At 40.9% G+C, this 18,918-nt stretch overlaps 2 protein-coding genes across 5 annotated transcripts in view; one reads left to right on the forward strand and one right to left on the reverse strand.

Moving 5' to 3' along the window:
* The first annotated feature begins 1,650 nt into the window (after nt 1-1,650).
* Nucleotides 1,651-13,558, forward strand: golga2 (golgin A2). Of its 3 annotated transcripts, XM_020925116.2 has the most exons (27): nt 1,651-1,763; nt 2,578-2,724; nt 3,960-4,028; nt 4,403-4,552; nt 4,781-4,827; nt 4,916-4,979; nt 5,933-5,992; nt 6,265-6,345; nt 6,598-6,636; nt 6,721-6,783; nt 6,867-6,960; nt 7,047-7,153; nt 7,228-7,286; nt 7,407-7,548; nt 7,647-7,736; nt 7,848-7,955; nt 8,031-8,118; nt 8,201-8,343; nt 8,765-8,983; nt 9,114-9,227; nt 9,724-9,948; nt 10,014-10,205; nt 10,297-10,492; nt 10,574-10,735; nt 10,810-10,916; nt 11,011-11,191; nt 11,265-13,558. In XM_020925116.2, exons 1-27 carry the CDS (start codon nt 1,716-1,718, stop codon nt 11,531-11,533), a joined length of 3,264 nt encoding a protein of 1,087 aa, XP_020780775.2. In that variant the 5' UTR covers nt 1,651-1,715; the 3' UTR covers nt 11,534-13,558. The 3 variants fall into 3 exon arrangements, with proteins under 3 accessions (XP_020780775.2, XP_055009575.1, XP_055009576.1); XM_055153600.1 differs by lacking the exon at nt 3,960-4,028 and having other exon boundaries at nt 1,701-1,763; XM_055153601.1 differs by lacking the exons at nt 3,960-4,028; nt 4,403-4,552 and having other exon boundaries at nt 1,701-1,763.
* Nucleotides 13,559-17,046: 3,488 nt separating this feature from the next.
* The window catches only part of dnm1a (dynamin 1a), a 28,586-nt gene continuing 26,714 nt past the window's right edge, over nt 17,047-18,918 (reverse strand). For both annotated transcript variants that reach the window (XM_055153457.1, XM_055153456.1), the window contains exon 22: nt 17,047-17,945. In XM_055153457.1, coding sequence (XP_055009432.1) covers nt 17,885-17,945 — 61 coding nt within the window. In that variant the 3' untranslated portion in view covers nt 17,047-17,884. The remainder of the gene's footprint in view (nt 17,946-18,918) is intronic.

Raw genomic sequence — 18,918 nt, forward strand, 5'->3', positions numbered from 1 at the left:
ATAAATTTAGTTTTTTCTATGTTTAGCGATAATTTATTAATATCAAACCAAACTTTAATTTTCTGCAGCTCCCTCTCCACCATTTGAAAAAGCTGCCTTTGGTCTTCACCTGAGCAGTAGAGGGTGGTATCATCTGCGAAGAGCACATAATTGAACATTTTTGATGCCGAACATAAATCATTTATATACATAATAAATAGTTTTGGCCCAAGCGTCGAGCCCTGTGGAATTCCACAATTTACTTTCAACAATACAGATTTTTTATTATTTATTTCAACATACTGGTATCGGTTTTGTAGATAGCTTTGTAGCCAGGCATGCACAGGTCCTCGCAGTCCATATCTTTCTAATTTTTGCAATAATATATTATGATCGAGGGTATCAAAAGCCTTCTTAAGGTCAATAAAGATACCCACACTGTATTTCTTTGAATCAGTTGCTGTAGATATATATGAACAGCAGGCCTACATTACAAAATATTACATGGAAATGGGCACCAACAAAAGTTGTTAAATCAGACTGCAACACCTTCAGTGCCTTTGATACAATCCAGCCATTTCTGATAAGTGAGAAATTGCTCAGAAAGAGTGTCAGTTCCTCCATTGTCTAATGGATTACAGACTACTTGTCAAGCAGGCCTTAGTACAGGCGACTGGTGAGCACCCTGTCTGATATCGTGGTCATAATGTAGGAGCTCCCCAGGGTACAGTCCTGTCTCAGTTTCTGTTTACTGTGTACACATTTGATTTCCAGTACAGCTCTGGGTCCTGCCCTCTGCAGAATTTGTTTGATGGTGGTAGGGTGAAGATGAATAGAAGCAGGAGTACAGGACACTGATTGCAAATTTTGTGGATATTGTTATTTTGACCCTCATTTCCTCATGTTGGGACGTTACACTAGTTGTAAAAGAGGAATTTTCACATTTTTAGATTTTTTGCAAATTGAAATGAATGAATTAAGTATTCACTGAAACTGGGAATAACTTTACCATGTTGGTTGTATCTGGGTCTGTCGCTTAACATGTAGGATACTATTTAGGCAATAAGAATTATTGCTATTTTTATGGTGAATAATGATGATTTATGGATGGATGGAACTTTTATTATATTATTTGATAGCAACACTAAACCCACATGTCTTTATTACCACAGCCTTTAACATACTTTTCCAACTTGAAATTTAATTAGCCTATTTGTATGTTTATTCATGATGATTTGTCAGTATGATTATTAGCTCAAAACAATGTAATAAAGAAAGGTAAATGTAGTCATGGACATTGTCGTTGGAATAGCAAATAGGACCCCATATAGACCATATATATGTGTGTGTGTGTGTGTGTGTGTGTGTGTGTGCGTGTGCGTGTGCGTGTGTGTGTGTGTGTGTGTGTGTGTGTGTGTGTGTGCGTGTGCGTGTGTGTGTGTGCGTGCGTGCGTGCGTGTGTGCGCGTGCGTGCGTGTTTTATTTTTTATTTACTTTTTTGCGTATGTTATTAAACTCATCCTGTAGCACATGTTTGTTCATCTGAGAAACAATCACTAACCAAAAAGTCAAAATGAAGGGTCATCTGAGAGTGCGGTCATCTGAGTGCAGGCTCCAGGTCAACAGATTTATAACATTGTGAATTGTGAATATCACAGGGCACTCTTGCGCCCCCTGTCGGGGGCAGATTCCAGACTGGTGACGTGGTTCGGTCGGTGGTTGTTCACAGCAGCAGGATGGCCGACCAGAGTAGGCAAATAAAACTCGCTGCAGCTAAGAAAAAGGTAAAATAGTAATTGGTTTTCTTCATTTTATTGTTGATACGATAAGCGTGTGTTTCAGACATGTGTTTGAATTAGAGAAAGCTGCTTCCGGGAGCTAGACTGTTGACATTACACGTTGTCCGAGCTCTGAGCTGCCGCTTGTCCAGACTCTGGTGCTACTTTTGAAGGTCTACAACGCAGGAGAGCACGGTGCTTTGTCAGGGCCTCTCTTGATAGCATTAACTTTCACAAATGTGTTGTTTATAGTTAGCCAACAGGACAATACATGCAGTTCTTATTTAATGTCACATTTATCATAGTTGCGCGTATCTCAGTGTGTCTCTTTAAGGTTTTTTGAAATTAGTTTTTCTCAACTGCTAAAGCTAACTAGCCTCTCACGCTAACTAAATTAATGGATTGTGTACATGAGTATAGTCGTTGCATATCAGTGCGGTTTAGCTTTTTGGTTTGTCTGCAAAGCTAGCACCAGCGGGTACAATGAGTTGTCAATTACGGAAACAGGTTTGGGGTAACGCCAGTGTGCCAGGACACTGTTTTGACAGCTGACCCCGTGTTTCTGATTCTGATGTGTGCTTGCGCTGGGTGGGTTGTTTGGCCCATCAGCTGGAGCATGGAGCATACGCAGGAAATGACTCGTCAGCATTTACACTTGACAGCGACATGATGACAAATAAATAAGTGCATATGATTTGCATTATTGATTTTGTTTGTACAGGATCGATTGCTGATTAGATGTAGCATGTTGTGAATTACAGGTAGTCGTGTAGGCAAGTTTGGTGTAATTGTCTAATGTGCTTTATTCTTTGGTCATCAGCTAAAGGAGTTTCAGCAGAAAGGCTCTCCTGCCAGCGCTGGGGGAGAAAAAGGAGCGGTTGTTGCAGGGGCAAAGAAGAAAAGAAAAGTTAAAGGAAATCAGCTTGATCTATCCTCTGAAGAAAGAAGCTATCCTGATGATGTTAATGTAAGCTGTCATTTCTAAATGTTCACCTACAATTAGGGAAATTACGGTGGTATGACAACACAAAACACATTCCAAATGTATAAAGGAAACATTCACAATCATAGTCGATCACAAATTAGAGGTGGTCTGTTTAGGTCACAGGTAAATATGAGCTTAATTTTAATCATTTGAAATTCTAGGACACAGTGACCATATGTGACAGTAAGTGGAGGAAAAGTATTTGAGTGAAAAGGGACAGTCACTACAGCCCAATAATCAGCCACCTTTTAGCTTCATTGCTCTTATATTTCTGTTTTAACTTACTAGTTTGTTAAAAACACTAGATGCACAAAGAACAAAGTGAGAATGAGACTGGGACAAAAATAATGATGCTTAATATCACAACATTTTTCAGCATTTTACTGATACAGATGCAGTTTAGCCAAAAGGCGTTTAATCTTCCCCACTAATCTGTCTCCACTTCTTGGCTGCTACTTGACCTGTGTGTTTGTTACGTGATGCATGTTAGCCAAAGTTACCACTGTTTACTAGCAGTGTATATGTCTATGGGGTAAGAATGATTAAATCAATTAGAATTAAACATGTGGTCCTGTGTAGTTAGGCTCAAATGCTTACCCTGCCTCTGGAATAAGTTTATTTCTGTCACGGCCTGACAGGGATTATCTGTCACAGTTTGCCTTTGGTCATGAGACTGTTTTGATATTAAGATTTGCCCTTGTTTCACTAGAATGTTTTTGAGTTATGACCTTCAGTTTTAGGATTGGCGGAAATTGTCCAAAATGATATAGTGTACGCTGTACAGCTGGACAGTATGTTAAGTAAGACTGATGCAATGGATTTGGATAGCGTCATGTGACTGCATGTGATCCTAATACAAGCCTCAGTAACTCTTCGCCATGCTTACCAAACTTTAACATTTCTGCAGTGTTAAAGCCTGCTAATTGTCGTATTTATTGGACTGCTTTTGGTTAAATAACAAAGTTCTTTACACTGATGAACAAATGAAATGTATATGATTCCCTGCAACCATTGTTAGGTCTGAGCTTTTTCTTTTATTTTCTCCCATTTCACAGCCTTCTCCTTGAATATATATATATATATATATATATATATATATATATATATATATATATATAATAGTTATTTCAAAGTACCTAGTAACTGCCGTGTATCCTGTATGTCTGTTTTATATAACCTCTTCTTGCTTTCTCTCTATTCTTATCTTTTCTCTGTAGTTTGATAATATATTAAAATCTCTCAGTCAAAGCAATGGACTAGTACTCCCTCCATTTGAACACAGCCAGGTGAGCTGTGTGTTTTCCTTTACAGTCCTGTCCTAGCATTTCCACATTCCTGCATTCTTCCTCTTCTCAGCTCATTATACTGTATTCTGGGCATGTATCTGTTCAACTCACTGGTCATATGTGTTTGTATGTGCTATGTTTGTATTATCAATCTATGCTCCTAATGTAAATACATACTTTCTATTTAAAGCATCAACAAGTCACATGATTTGGATGCATGCAATAACTGAAATGACTCCTGCAGTGATTGTTTAGGACCAACCTTTACTAACTGTGTTGTATCTTACTGATACTACTATACTTTCCTGAACTCTCTTTTTAAATCTTCTAAGCTGTAATGTTTTTGAGCTTAAGATGTGTATTTATGTGTCTAGACCTTTTCTGATGCGGAGCCGTTGGTGCCCTCAGTTCTTCCTATGCACAAGGACTCAAGTCTGGAGTCGGCCCAGAGCTCAGCAGTGTCTAACTCCGCTAACACTAATAATACTAACAATGAGTTTGTCAGTAACAGCAGTGAACTGCAGGTGTGTGTCTTGTTTTCTTAATTTTATACAGTTGATATGGTTCAAGATTTGAATAGAAACTGGTCTTAAGTTCTAAACTGTACCTTTTGTTGTACCAAGTAAATGGTATCCACTCAGAGCTCTACTCATACAGCAAGACTTCTTCTTTATGAAATGTTTAGCGATTCCAAACAGTGTCATCTTTGTTGTCCCTACTTCTCTCATTCTTTTCACTCTGTGTTTCTGCAGGCATATACAGATGCAAATAGTAATGGAGGTTTAACAGAAGAATTGCAGTGAGTACCTGACCTTCTTATAGTTTTTAGTGTTTGACTTATGAACTATCAGTAAGCGCTTTCCTTGTGTATTCTGTATTTTCTACAGACCCTTGTCTTCTACTGAGAGTTTGCGCCAGCTTTCACAGCAGCTCAATGGCCTGGTATCTGAGGTAAGACGAGGAAAACATGTTAAAAGGGTTAACTCTGTGCAAATAATGAACATACAAAACAACTGTGGAATTATCATAGCTAGCTTTCTACATGCTAAATTAACCTATTGAGATTGGGATTTAAAAAATCCCTCATTCCACCAGCTGCAATGAAAATATTATCCCTGACTGCCAAAGCAAAAAACAGAATATATTATGTATAACTATATCTTTTGAATATGTTTAATGGCACCGTTCTGAGCACATTTCACCAAAGTTGAAACCCATCCTTCCCATGCTGGATGTACATCCAGCTTCCTTAAGATGTATTGCATCTGTCATGAATGGTTTTAGTTTAATGAATAGGGATATAACAATAACCGAAATATCATGATATCGTATCGTCAAAGTTCTCACAATAATGTCGTGGATCCTCACAATATATCGAATCACAAGCCTCTTTTTTAAATTAAGAGTTATGGTGCAGCAATAGTTTAAAAAAAAAAGACAGAGTGAAGTACATAGGCCATGATCCTTTGCTCCATTTCAGTGTAGACTACATGAAGAAATAACAGTTCTAAGCACTTTTAAGTCTTAGTTCTTTGGATTAAGTCTTGTCAAGGTATTTTAAGAGGAAAATGTAGCATATTAACAATTTTGTCAGCCTCCATAAAAATTGCAATAAATATCGTACCGTGAGATGTATATCATGAAAATATCGTACAGAGAGATTTGGATATCGTTACATCCCTAATCGTGAGCCTCCTCACCATATCGTGAGCTTTCCCATGATAGTGCAATAAATATTGTACCGTGAGGTTCATACCGTGACGGTATCATATCGTGAGACTTGGATAACGATACATCCCTATTAATGAATATTGAATAGTGTGTTCATGCGTATTAGCATTGTCATCCTAGTCTTGGAGCAAGCAAGCTATTGATTAAATGCATGTTTTTTTCTTTGTTTTCAGGCATCCACTACATATGTGAATGGGGATGTTATGCTTTCTGTTGGCGAAAGAGAACTGGAGGTACATTGTAGTCAGAGTTTATTCTATTCTTGAATTATCTTAAATTTGATTAATGTTCCGTCATTCATTTCTTTGTTTTAAATAAATTTTTTCAATAACGTGTATATGATTTGCACATGTAGGCAAGGACCATAGGTTCATGACACAAAAGTAAAATAGATATTCTACTACCTCAAATGCCATTAAATTATTTAGAGTTGAGCTCCAAGTTTGTTGTTATTGTACTGTTTTCTATAATTTTTCTATCTTTGATGCATGTGTGCATGTGACAGAATCGCAATCAGGAGCTGGCAGCTGCTTTGGAGTCCAGCAACACCACAAATTCTGAGCTCAATACCAAAGTCAACCAGCTGGTAAGAAGCTGCACTCGCCATCCACTATGTATCCCCTCATTGTACATCTGCATTAGATGCTTAAGAAGCCTTGCATGCTTCTACTGTTTCCCACACAATTTGGCTATATTACTTATTTCTCATCTTTCTACTACATACATTGGCATACTGTAAGAATCAGGCTGCTTTTAAAGTGAATCTCTGACCATTGAACAACACATCAAATAACACTGAAGCTTTAATGCCTGAAGTGTTGCTTTTTTTGCTTTAAAGACGCAGCAGTCCCAAGACCTTTCTGATCAGTTACAAAAGGTGATTTTAATGCAATATGTTTTCTGCCTCCTCTTTGTTTTTAGTCTGTTTTATAGTAACATTGTACTCTTTTCCCCACTTCAGGAGCGCAAAGAATTTGAACAAAAGTTTGCAAAAGAACAGTCAGCCATGCGAGAGCAGTTACAGGTAAGCTTTCTTTTCTTTTTAAATATGCTTTGTACTTTTTTGTTAATTGCTTAAAACCAACTGTTGTATTTTCTTCACATAAGGTTCATATCCAGACTATTGGTATATTAGTATCAGAAAAGTCAGAGCTGCAGACTGCCCTGCAGTATACTCAACAAGCTGCACGGCAAAAATCGGGTAAATCGAGTGTCTTTTTTTAATCCAATATTTGTTATACGGCAGGCCTTGGATGATCATAAATTGATTCTATTTTTTGTGCAAAGCTGAGGCAGAAGAATTAAACAATAGACTACAATCAACAAAGCAGAGAGTAGCCGAGCTGGAGAGGACACTTTCCACTGTTTCATCGCAACAGAAAATCTTGGAGAAGGTTTGATATGACTGGACTGATACATGGAATTGGTTTGTTAGTTTTTATATAAAGGTATATTATGTATTTTTCAGCATAACAAAGAGCTTGAAAAGGAGAGGGACAACCTGAGATTAGAAGTGTTAAGAATCAAGTAAGCAGACTCCGATTTGCTGTTATGTTCTAGAGATATAGCATCTCTCACACGTTTTACTGCACTATAGCTAGTGAAATGTCTTATACTCTAACTCTTTATCTTTTGTTTTTGGAAAAGCAATGCAAGTGAAGAATCAAAGCAACAAAGCTCAGAGATGTCTGAACAAATTAAACTCATAACCCAGGAAAATGCATCTATGAAACTGGAGCTGGAGGATCTTCACAAGAGGCTTGAGCTTGCAGACCTGATGTTGCAACAAGTATGTGTGGTATAGAGTTGAAATGAAAGAAATTAAGAGTTCCATCAGCTTATAGGGCTGAAGGTTGTTATAATACAATTTTTATTTCTTCCTCTTAGTGCTCTTCTCAGTCTGATCCAACCAGCGCTAATCAGCAGCTTCAGATAATATTGGAAGAAAAACAGCAACTAGAATCTCAGAGCCACCAGGTATATTCTTTATTATGACATTCTTCAGAAAATGAAGTTGAAAAGAAAAAAAAAGTATTTGTGGCAAAGTAAATCAATTAGAAGAATCCCTTATTTTCATTACTTTTATAGCTGATGGAGTCTATTGCGCAACTAAAAGCAGAAAGAGACCGCTATGTAGAGCAAATCCAAGAAGAGGGCCGTGTATGGAAGGACAAAACGGAACAGCTTCTCACCCAGGTAAAGAAGTCATATTTCAGACTATTTTATTTTCATGTTTTACATCATGAGAAGTAATTGTGCATGTTTGTGCAGGTTGCCTTAGTGGCTGAGGAGAGAGACTTGAATATTAGCCGAGTTCAAGAACTGGAGGCAAGCGTAAAAGAGCTAAAAGAGTCTATAGGTAAGTGCACAGGCTAACTTTTGTTTATATCCTTTTTAAATATGACATGTAATACAGAATGAAAAACGTTTGTTTTTTGCAGCATCATTTTCCCAAGAAAAGGAGACCCCAAATGAAGCAGACGTACAGTTCTCTGGCCCATCAGAGAATGAAGTAGCTCTTCAGGAGGCTCTCAACAACATACAGCAACAAAATGAAGCCTTAAGTGCACAATACCAGGCACAGGTAATGCCAAGTTCCTGTCTGGAGTGACGATTCATCTGTAACTGACTGTACACTATTGGTCAGAAATTACAGTGTCTGCAGTTAGGCTAGTTTATATGCACTATTGCAGCATAAAACTATCTAACAGAAAGTGGTATGATGATGTATGCCTAGCAGCCCACACATTTCTGTCCTCTCCTGTAGTTCCATTAAGCAATAAAATGTAGCATACATGAAATGCAACATGGGGAAGTTGAGTGGAGGTAGGTGGGAATGTTGGAACTTAGCTGGATGTGGAAAACAGAAAGGCAATAATTCAGTTAATACAGTTATAAATATATGGATAAATTCAATATAGCTTCCTTTATATTGTGTCCATACGTATGTTGATGTATCTTTGCTTTATCACTTAGTCCTAATTGCTTTGTAAAATGTGTTCTAGTTGCGGGACAATGAGCAGCTGAGTCGCCTGTGTGCAGAGCAGGAGGCGCGTCTGGGAGAGCTGGAGCGGCAGGTGGAGAGTCAGACTCAGGAGGCAGAGGACCGCCGGCGCATGCTAGAGGATGTTCAGTCTGACAAGGCCACCATTAGCCGTGCACTCACCCAAAACCGCACTCTCAAAGACCAGCTGGCAGAGCTGCAAAATGGTTTTGTCAAACTTGTGAGTAATTTCGACTTGGTCATCAAATGTCATGAACTGCATGCTAAGAAATTTGATTAATTCTAGTCAGGTAATATGTATAATAATTATTCTATTCTATTCTAATACTATGGCAATTTTATTTCAATAGACCAATGAGAACATGGAATTGACTACAGCCATCCAGTCAGAGCAACATGTGAAAAAGGAGTTGGCTCGAAGAATGGGTGAAATACAGGAGGAACTGCACAATGTGAAAGAGCAGGTATTTGATACTCATTTTGTTTTTTTCATTCAAGTTACGGATTCCTAGTTTGGAATGGATCATAATTATGAATCATAATATCAAAAGTAGGGTCTGGCCAACCTTTTTTTGAATCCAATATGATATCGATAAAACGGGCTTACCCATTGGGATAACCATTATAATATTCGATATATTTAGTGATGTAAAAATTCATTGCACTTCAGTCCCTCCAACCACCAAAACTAAGGCACACACCGCTTTCATAATAGGCAATGTGGATGAAGTGTCTTGCCTAAGGATACAAGAACTGTCTTTGGCACCCCACTGTGGCACCTGGAATTTCCAGTGGTATGCCATGCAAATACTATCTAGACCCAGCCCTCTTATCTTCTGACAAGATCAGGTTTTTGACAAGGAGGTTTAGCCACAACATGTATTTTTTTTGTGTTTTTATTACTGCTCACTTCCACACCAGTCTAATAATGGTCGAATTGAATTGATTTTGTTGCTCCAGTTAGAAGAAAAGGGTAAAGAGGTCCAAGGTCTGCTTGAGCAGAGGGAGCAGTTGGCTGCTCACCTGCAGCAGTATGCTGCTGGGTACCAGACCCTGGCCTCAGAGCGAGAACAGCTTCACCGTCAGTATCTGCAGCAGTGCCAGATCATGGACAGACTCCAACATGATGAGAGCCAAGGCCGCGTGCAGCTCGAACTCAGCCACAGTCAGCTCAAAGAAGCACAGGTCTGTATGTCTACTGCACTCACATCTGATGAAAAAACGTTTCAGCAATGCTTTTTTCACTACAGGACCACCTGGAGAAACTGGTGAGGGACAATGAACAGTTGAAAGCTGAAGTGACAGAACTGCTCAACAGCTCAGTGCTGGCCACTCCACCCAGAGTTCAAGGTGATGGGATTGAGAGTCAGGAACCAGAAGAAAGTCAACAAATGTCTTCCTCAGTAGTTATTCCAGAAGATTTTGAAAGCCAGAAAGAGATGGTATGGCTGATAATTATTTTCATTAACTGTTGGTGGTGGGCCATATAATGATAAAGGCATCTTATTTGTTGTTCCTTTTGCTGGCCTGTAGGAGGACTTTATTCGCAGGGCCTTGGCTCAGGTGGAGGCCGAGCGGGATGAGGCCCGAAGGCGGCTGGAGGAGGAGCACAGACTGCACATGGCGGCGCGGCATCAGGCGTCTATGGCCCTCAGCTTTGAACATCACACTCACAAAGCTGACTCTCGGGAGGAACACAGCTACTGTCAACATAGTCATGACAACTCCGGTATCTACACTAACCAGCACTATTTTCAAAGTAGCCATGGATGCAAACTGAATTTCTTCTTATTCAATTTCTTATTTTTAGAATATGGTGTGCCAGTGGAGGTCCATCAGGCTCTGCAAGCTGCAATGGACAAACTTCAGCAGCGTTTCACTTCCCTGATGCAAGAAAAGGCTGACCTGAAGGAGAGGGTGGAAGAGCTTGAGCACAGATGCATCCAGCTGTCAGGCGAGACCGATACCATTGGTGAGGGAACAGGCAATAAGAGAACAATAAGCACAGAATAGTGCAAGTTATTGTAAACAAAATGTCTTGTTTAGGAGAGTATATCGCGTTGTATCAGAGCCAACGTGCCATCATGAAGCAAAAGCACCAAGAAAAGGAGCAGTACATTAGTATGCTGGCCCAGGACAAGGAGGAGATGAAGGTATGTGTAAATGATAATGGTGTATATAGTTTTTTGTCTTTGTTATTTTTTAGTTCCACTTGTTTGATTCGTCTTTATTGTATTTATCGATAAGGCGAAGTTAGCAGAGCTACAGGATCTGGTTATGAGACTAGTATCTGAAAGAAACGAGTGGTACAACCGTTACAACAGCACTGCTGCAGGCAAAGTAAACCCTGATCTTCTCCCTCTTGGCCAAGACCACTTCCACTCAGAAGACCATTCTCAAGCAGAGTTAAATGCCATCAGTGGAGAAGGTAAAGATGACATTATTGTAATTGTTTGAATTATAATTTTACAAAACAGTTACACTTTTGTCTATAATCGCAGAAGCCATGGAGGTCATTCCTTTATCAGAATCAGCCACAGCTGTTGATGGCCCTTTGACACAAACTGTTCCACCTGGGCCATCGCAGACTGAACCCAAACCTTTAGTGCCAAAAGAAGACGGGACAGCACAGCAGATTATGCAGCTGCTCCAAGAGATCCAGAATCCCCAGGGAGTACCACGTGCACCCCCTTTCTTGGGTGAAAATCCTTGCATCCCATTCTTTTACAGGCCTGATGAACAAGATGAAGTAAAGATCCTTGTGGTGTGAGATGTGTTTTATGTGTCTGATCTTGAACGTAACTTGAAATTGGAGAGATATTACAGTACTGTTCACAAAAACATAACTGCACAAAACTGTTCAGAGATATTTTTTTTTCTTTGAAAGATAAGTGAAATTATTTCTCAATTTTTTTTGGAGGGAGTAGTCTTTCTTTTTTTTTCTTTTTTTAAAAATTATTATTAGATTTCTCTACTACATACTCCATCATTTAAAACACAAGTGCAATAAAGGGCCTTAATAGGGTCCTTCACATATGCAGCGCATGGAAACTTGTCTGCTAACAACAATTTTACTGTCCACATGCAAAAATGAGCATTGTGTTTGAATGTATTGAATGTACCATTGTAGTAACTGTATGTAGTGTAATTAGGAAATGCTGGCTAATGTGATTGCATGAGTGGATGAAAGTAGGCAGAGCTGGAAGTATTTATTAAGGTATTACAGCTCAAATTCAGGCAATGGTTTCACATTGGTGTGATATATGGTATGGAAACGGGTTGTTTAGAGCCAACAATGAAGTCTCATACTACTTACACAGAAGAGCTTTATTTTGATGGCATGCTAGACCTGCTAGACCATGAAGACGAGACTCCTAGACCTCAGCTATATTATGATAAGTCTTGTTGTGTCTACTGTTTGAGCAATATTTTAGTATGAATATGAAAGTGGCATAGGAAGTTGAAAGGAAGGACACAAATGTTTATTACAAAATTTTTACATCTTGTTCAGAATCGTTTGGCTGGCTTAACCAGAATCTAGTGTTATATTTTTCATATGAAAATGGGTTTAGAGGTCTCTACACTAAGTTTGATATTTTATGTTACATTTTTCTCATTGTTTAACAAATGCAATAGTAACCATATCGCTGCAATATGTGTGCATTCCATGAAAACCAAACAGTTTATCTTTTTTGGCCAGAGCTGCATCTGTAGAGATTTATCCCTACAAGAATGATTGCACTAAAACTGTACAATCTCTTAGTCTCACATCTCAATTGTTGAGTTGAACAGTGGTTTATTTATTTGGTTCTCAGCCCAATGGCACAGCTGTTTGATAGAGAATTAACAAATCTTATGAAGCCAGAGCAGTGGAAATACTTTGTGCTGAGGGTTTGGCCTGATCCAGATTTATTTAAACTGAAATGTAAATATGATTATGGTTATACACCATTTAATGCCGGACCAACCATAAAAAAGAGTGAGAATTGGTTGTTTACAAGCTCATATTGGGCTTAGTTTTAAGCATGTAAACACTTAAATGTGTTACAATTGCAATACCCCTTTGACCATTTAACATTTATCTGGTATTTTTAGAAAACAACCTCAGTATATTCAAATAATGAGGCATTTGAATACTCACTGTCAGATAGCAGGCTTATTGTCATATATACATACGATAGAGGCTTTACAATGATTAAATTAATGTACACCTGTGAAATGAATAACTTGCACGCTTTATATTCAAAACAAAGTGTAAAATGCGGCTGTGAAAATAAAAGAAGCTATACGCTGGAAAGTGGATATTGTCTTAGCACTTTGGCTCAAACAGGTGGTCACATTTTATAAGATTTCTTAAATGATTTCTTTATTCTGTCACTTTTTATATTATTTTTCGGGGAGAGTGGATAAGTTAAATTTTTTTTTTTAAGTGAGATGGGGCTTATTAATGATTTACATATTTACTGTAGATAGACAAAACCAATGAGAGCATTTATTGTTCTACTGTAAAGCGCTGGTGTATATTGTGTAACATATTGTACATTAATATTGCTTGGTGTGTGGGTACAGTATGTCTGTTGATGCATAATTGGGAGAAAGTGCTTACTGCTATGATTTATCAATGTAATGATTGACAAAAATAGAGAAATTATTTATTTGTTTTTCTTGAGACTAATCAGTTTTATGTTGAAATAATGATTGGATGAAAATGAAGGAATAAATATTGAGAGTATGATTGAAATGTTTGTTTTGTTTTCTGCTCTTCCCCAGAATAAAACTGATTGAGCAACTGGAATGTTTTTTATTTTTACTTTAGATACAGAAGATAAAACATATCTCATTCAATTATTGTATTTATGTTATGAACGTTAATCAAGCATAAGCTTATCAAAACATCTTTACTCCAATACTAGAAGTAGTATTGGGGCCGATGCAAAGACATCTGGGCGGCAGTCGAAGGCGGGGGCCTCGACGACCGGATCTCCGGACATGGAGACTAGCTCTGGGGACACGGAATGTCACCTCGCTGGGGGGAAGGAGCCTGAGCTTGTGCGGGAGGTTGAGCGTTACCGACTAGATATAGTCGGCCTCATCTCCACGCACAGTTTGGGCTCTGGAACCCAACTCCTTGAGAGGGGCTGGACTCTCCATTTCTCTGGCATTAGCCGCGGGGAGCGGCGGCGGGCTGGTGTGGGCCTGCTCATTGCCCCACAGCTCAGCCGCTGTGTGTTGGAATTCACCCCGGTGAACGAAAGGGTCGCGTCCCTGCGCCTCCGGGTCGTGGACAGGTCTCTCACTGTGGTGTCGGCCTACGGGCCGAACAGCAGTGCTGAGTACCCGGCCTTCTTGGAGTCCCTGGGAGGGGTACTAGACTGTGCACCAACCGGGGACTCCGTTGTTCTACTGGGGGACTTCAACGCCCACGTGGGCAACGACAGTGACACTTGGAGAGGGGTCATTGGGAGGAACGGCCTCCCTGATCTGAACCCGAGTGGTGTTTTGTTATTGGACTTCTGTGCTAGTCACAGTTTGTCCATAACAAACACCATGTTCGAGCACAAGGGTGTCCATAAGTGCACGTGGCACCAGGACACCCTAGGTCGTAGGTCGATGATCGACTTTGTAGTCGTGTCATCTGACCTCTGGCCGCGTGTCTTGGACACTCGGGTGAAGAGAGGGGCTGAGCTGTCAACTGATCACCACCTGGTTGTGAGTTGGGTTCGCTGGCGGAGGAGGAAGCCGGAAAGACCTGGCAGACCCAAGCGTGTAGTGAGGGTCTGTTGGGAACGTCGGGCTTTCAACTCGCACCTCCGGGAGGACTTCTCCCGGATTCCGGGGGAGGCTGGAGATATGGAGTCCGAGTGGGCTTCGTTATCGGCCTCTATTGTCAATGCGGCCGCTCGTAGCTGTGGGCGTAAGATCTGTGGTGCCTGTCGCGGCGGCAATCCCCGAACCCGGTGGTGGACACCGGAAGTAAGGGATGCCGTCAAGCTGAAGGAGTCCTATCGGGCCTTGCTGGCTCGGGGGACTCCTGAGGCAGCTGACGGGTACCGGCGGGCCAAGCCTACTGCAGCCCGTGCGGTTGCGGAGGCAAAAACTCGGAGCTGGGAGGAGTTCGGGGAGGCCATGGAGGAGGACTATCGGACGGCCTCAAAGAGATTCTGGCAAACCGTCCGGCGCCTCAGGAGGGGGAAGCAGTTCTTCACCAACACTGTTTACAGTGAGGGGGGAGAGCTGCTGACCTCGACTGGGGACGTTGTCCGGCGGTGGAAGGAATACTTTGAGGATCTCCTCAATCCCACCGTCACGTCTTCCGAGGAGGAAGCCGAGGCTGGGGACTCGGAGGCGGACTCGTCCATCACCCTGACTGAAGTTACTGAGGTGGTTGGCAAGCTCCATGGTGGCAAGGCTCCGGGGGTGGACGAGATCCGTCCTGAGTACCTTGAGTCTCTGGATGTTGTGGGGCTGTCTTGGCTGACACGCCTCTTCAACATCGCGTGGCGGTCAGGGACAGTACCTCTGGACTGGCAAACCGGGGTGGTGGTCCCTCTGTATAAGAAGGGGGACCGGAGGGTGTGTTCCAACTACAGGGGGATCACACTCCTCAGCCTTCCCGGTAAGGTCTATGCCAGGGTACTGGAGAGGAGAATCCGGCCGATAGTCGAACCTCAGATCCAGGAAGAGCAGTGTGGTTTTCTTCCTGGCCGTGGAACACTGGACCAGCTCTACACTCTCCATCGGGTGCTCGAGAGTTCATGGGAGTTTGCCCAACCAGTCCACATGTGCTTTGTGGACTTGGAGAAGGCATTCGACCGTGTCCCTCGTGGTGTCCTGTGGGGAGTGCTCTGGGAGTATGGGGTTCGGGGCCCTTTGCTAAGGGCTGTCCGGTCCCTGTATGAAGGGAGCAGGAGCTGTGTTCGCATTGCCGGCAGTAAGTCAGACCTGTTCCCGGTGCATGTTGGACTCCGCCAGGGCTGCCCTTTGTCACCAGTTCTGTTCATTGTATTTATGGACAGAATTTCTAGGCGCAGAGTGGGGCCGGAGGGGGTCCGGTTTGGGGACCACAGGATTTCATCTCTGTTGTTCGCAGATGATGTTGTCCTGTTGGCTCCATCGAACCAGGACCTGCAGTGTGCACTGGGGTGGTTTGCAGCCGAGTGTGAAGCGGTTGGGATGAGGATCAGCTCTTTTAAGTCCGAGGCCATGGTTCTCGACCGGAAAAAGGTGGCTTGCCCTCGCCGGGTGGGTGGGGAGTCATTGCCTCAAGTGGAGGAGTTCAAGTATCTCGGGGTCTTGTTCACGAGTGAGGGGAGGCTGGAGCGTGAGATTGACAGGCGGATCGGTGCAGCGTCTGCAGTGATGCAGTCGCTGTATCGGACCGTTGTGGTGAAGATTTACCGGTCAGTCTTCGTTCCTTCTCTCACCTATGGTCATAAGCTCTGGGTAATGACCGAAAGGACGAGATTGCGGATACAAGCGCTCGAAATGAGTTTCCTTCACAGGGTGGCTGGGCGCTCCCTTAGAGATAGGGTGAGGAGCTTAGTCAGACGGGAGGAGCTCGGAGTAGAGCCGCTGCTCCTCCACGTCGAGAGGAGTCAGTTGAGGTGGCTCGGGCATCTGTTCCGGATGCCTCCTGGACGCCTCCCTCGAGAGGTGTTCCGGGCATTTCCCGCCGGGAGGAGGCCCCGAGGAAGACCCAGGACACGCTGGAGGGACTATGTCTCTCGGCTGGCCTGGGAACGCCTCGGGGTTCCCCCGGAGGAGCTGGAGGACGTGTCTGGGGTGAAGGAAGTTTGGGAGTCCCTGGTTAGACTGCTGCCCCCGCGACCCGGCCCCGGATAAGCGGAAGAAAATGGATGGATAGACTAGAAGTAGTTAATTTTTTTTTCATTTAAACAGGTACTGATAATTAAAAAATACATTAGCAAGACATGGTTGAACCTTCCTTATTAGTTACAATAGTCTTAATTAGACCACATAATAATATTGAAGAAGCCACTCTGACATTCAGTTGGAAAGGACTTTCTTTCTATTGTATAAAACATTGTAACAACCATTGTGGTATCTAAACTGGTCTTTTCCTTAAGACTGAAACACTAATCATGTATAGTGTAGCCATAATTGTGATCAAGTGAATGCAATTCATGTATTTTAAAAAGAGATTTACAAAAACATGTTTCCAGACACTAAACTTTTATTGTGTCAACAAAGCACAACAATGACAGGATAAACGCATTATAAATAATCCGGGAACACATTTACACCATCCATTCTTCTCCAGACCAATTAATAAAACAAAAATGTGTTTCAAGCTACAGTATTAAAACAACGTCACTGCAATAAATATATCATTTAAACTTGTATTACATTTATACACATCTTCATAATAATTTAATTTAAATACATCCTAGGTACATGGTTGTACATTGCACAATAAGGGAGCAAAGTAAAATGCCCATCCAACGTGAGACACATAAACAACACAATTGTAGATGAATATGAAGGATATGAAACAGTTATGGAGTACATACTACTCAGTGTTTTTTATGGTATAATTTTAAACAGAAAAATACGTGAAGGGTTCAAACACAAAACTCACTGGTACAATTCACAGTATCTCACACAGATGTATGGGTAGAACAAAAGGAAGTTGTGTATTGTGACTTCAAGTTGTCACTCACCCCCATGACCACTACGATAGGAAGAAGAAAACAGAGAAAAGCAATACAATGTCAAAACACTTTTTGTCTGGGCATCTAAAAAAATTGTGTAAAGAATCTACAACAGTCACTGATGCTCTTCTTAGACTTTAAATCAATGTTTTGAAATATGAATTAATCCTTGGAAACAGCAGGTTAATAACTGGGTAATATAGCATGGGAATAACTTGTGAAAGAAAATCAAAACAAACATTTTTGTTGCATAGCTTCTGAGAAAGTACAGACAACATTTAAAGAGATATGTTAAGAAAGTCTTGAACTGTTCATCCATAAAATAATTTGAAGAATTGTATTGTACTCCTTATATTTCACAGAGCAGAGGTTGGATATGGTGGCCAGGTGGAGATGGAAGAGGTGAAAAGATGATGCAGAATTATGACAAAAAAGGGGAAAAGTTTCTTCTAGGAGTCGAATGGTGGCAGGGGGCTCTCAGGTCGAGTGGGACTGCCTCTGGTTGGGCGGCTGTTTGATAAAAAACATCAGATAATAACATTTATCTCACAAAGAGGGGAATTTGAACAGTAAAGACAGATTTGTTCATTCATTGGTGGTTTTGGGCATCTTTCAATGTGGACTAAAACATAGAGAAGTAATAAACTAGTCTGCCTTGCTCATATCCATGATTCCATGATTTTCCTCAAACGAATACTTCAAAGTGTTGTTGTTTTTCAATCAAGCAGTAGTATGTATTGAGACTATTTACAGTATAAGGCAATGCTTGTAGCCTAAGCCTATCAAGTCATATTATTCTTTCTAGTGCAAGTTTCCTGTAGATTTGAATACAATACATTCTTGAACTAAAGTACTAACATATCACAAGCAACATTGGAAGTATCTAATACAATAAAGAGAACAGTAAACTCTTTGAAAATCATAATAAATATAAAGTACAATTGTAAGCAGACTGAGTTCCCATGAGTTTGTTTTCCATCCATATTCTTTGAGTGTGCAGTTTTTAGATTTCTATATATAGGTTGATTATATTATTTGGTGGGAGCAATATTTTATCTCATGCATGTATGTTTCAAGTATTCATTGAGTAAAAAGGGAACATGACAGTGGGTGAATATAGGAGGCAGCTCAGGTTTAGGAGGAGCAGGTACAGTAGGTGGCGCTGTTGTCCATGGTCTGCAGCAGGCGATATCTAGCCGTGGGATGATCATATAGGACAGAGGGTGGGTAGGAGCTCAGCTGGTCTAGTGGGTTGGAGAAGGAGGGGGTCTTCGACTGCCACAAACAAACACAGAGACAAAGGGGAGGTTTGAGGTTGGACATACATACATACATACATACATACTATATATATATATATATATATATATATATATATATATATATATATATATATATATATATATATATATATATATATATATATATCAGGTAAATATTTGAATACTCACCTTTTCAACAGAATGTTCACACAATGTCAATG

This window comes from Boleophthalmus pectinirostris, unplaced genomic scaffold (genome assembly GCF_026225935.1).
Source record: "Boleophthalmus pectinirostris isolate CB_2022bp ecotype Guang Dong unplaced genomic scaffold, ASM2622593v1 HiC_scaffold_18, whole genome shotgun sequence".
NCBI classification, from domain to species: Eukaryota; Metazoa; Chordata; class Actinopteri; order Gobiiformes; family Gobiidae; genus Boleophthalmus; species Boleophthalmus pectinirostris.

Bases quoted from the DNA above. Each gene is read 5' to 3' on its own strand.
- golga2 (XM_020925116.2), top strand. From the start codon at position 1,716: ATGGCCGACCAGAGTAGGCAAATAAAACTCGCTGCAGCTAAGAAAAAG. The intron at 6,784-6,866 runs GTAAGCTTTCTT...TCTTCACATAAG, and splicing joins CCATGCGAGAGCAGTTACAG to GTTCATATCCAGACTATTGG. The intron at 7,956-8,030 runs GTAAAGAAGTCA...ATGTTTGTGCAG, and splicing joins CGGAACAGCTTCTCACCCAG to GTTGCCTTAGTGGCTGAGGA.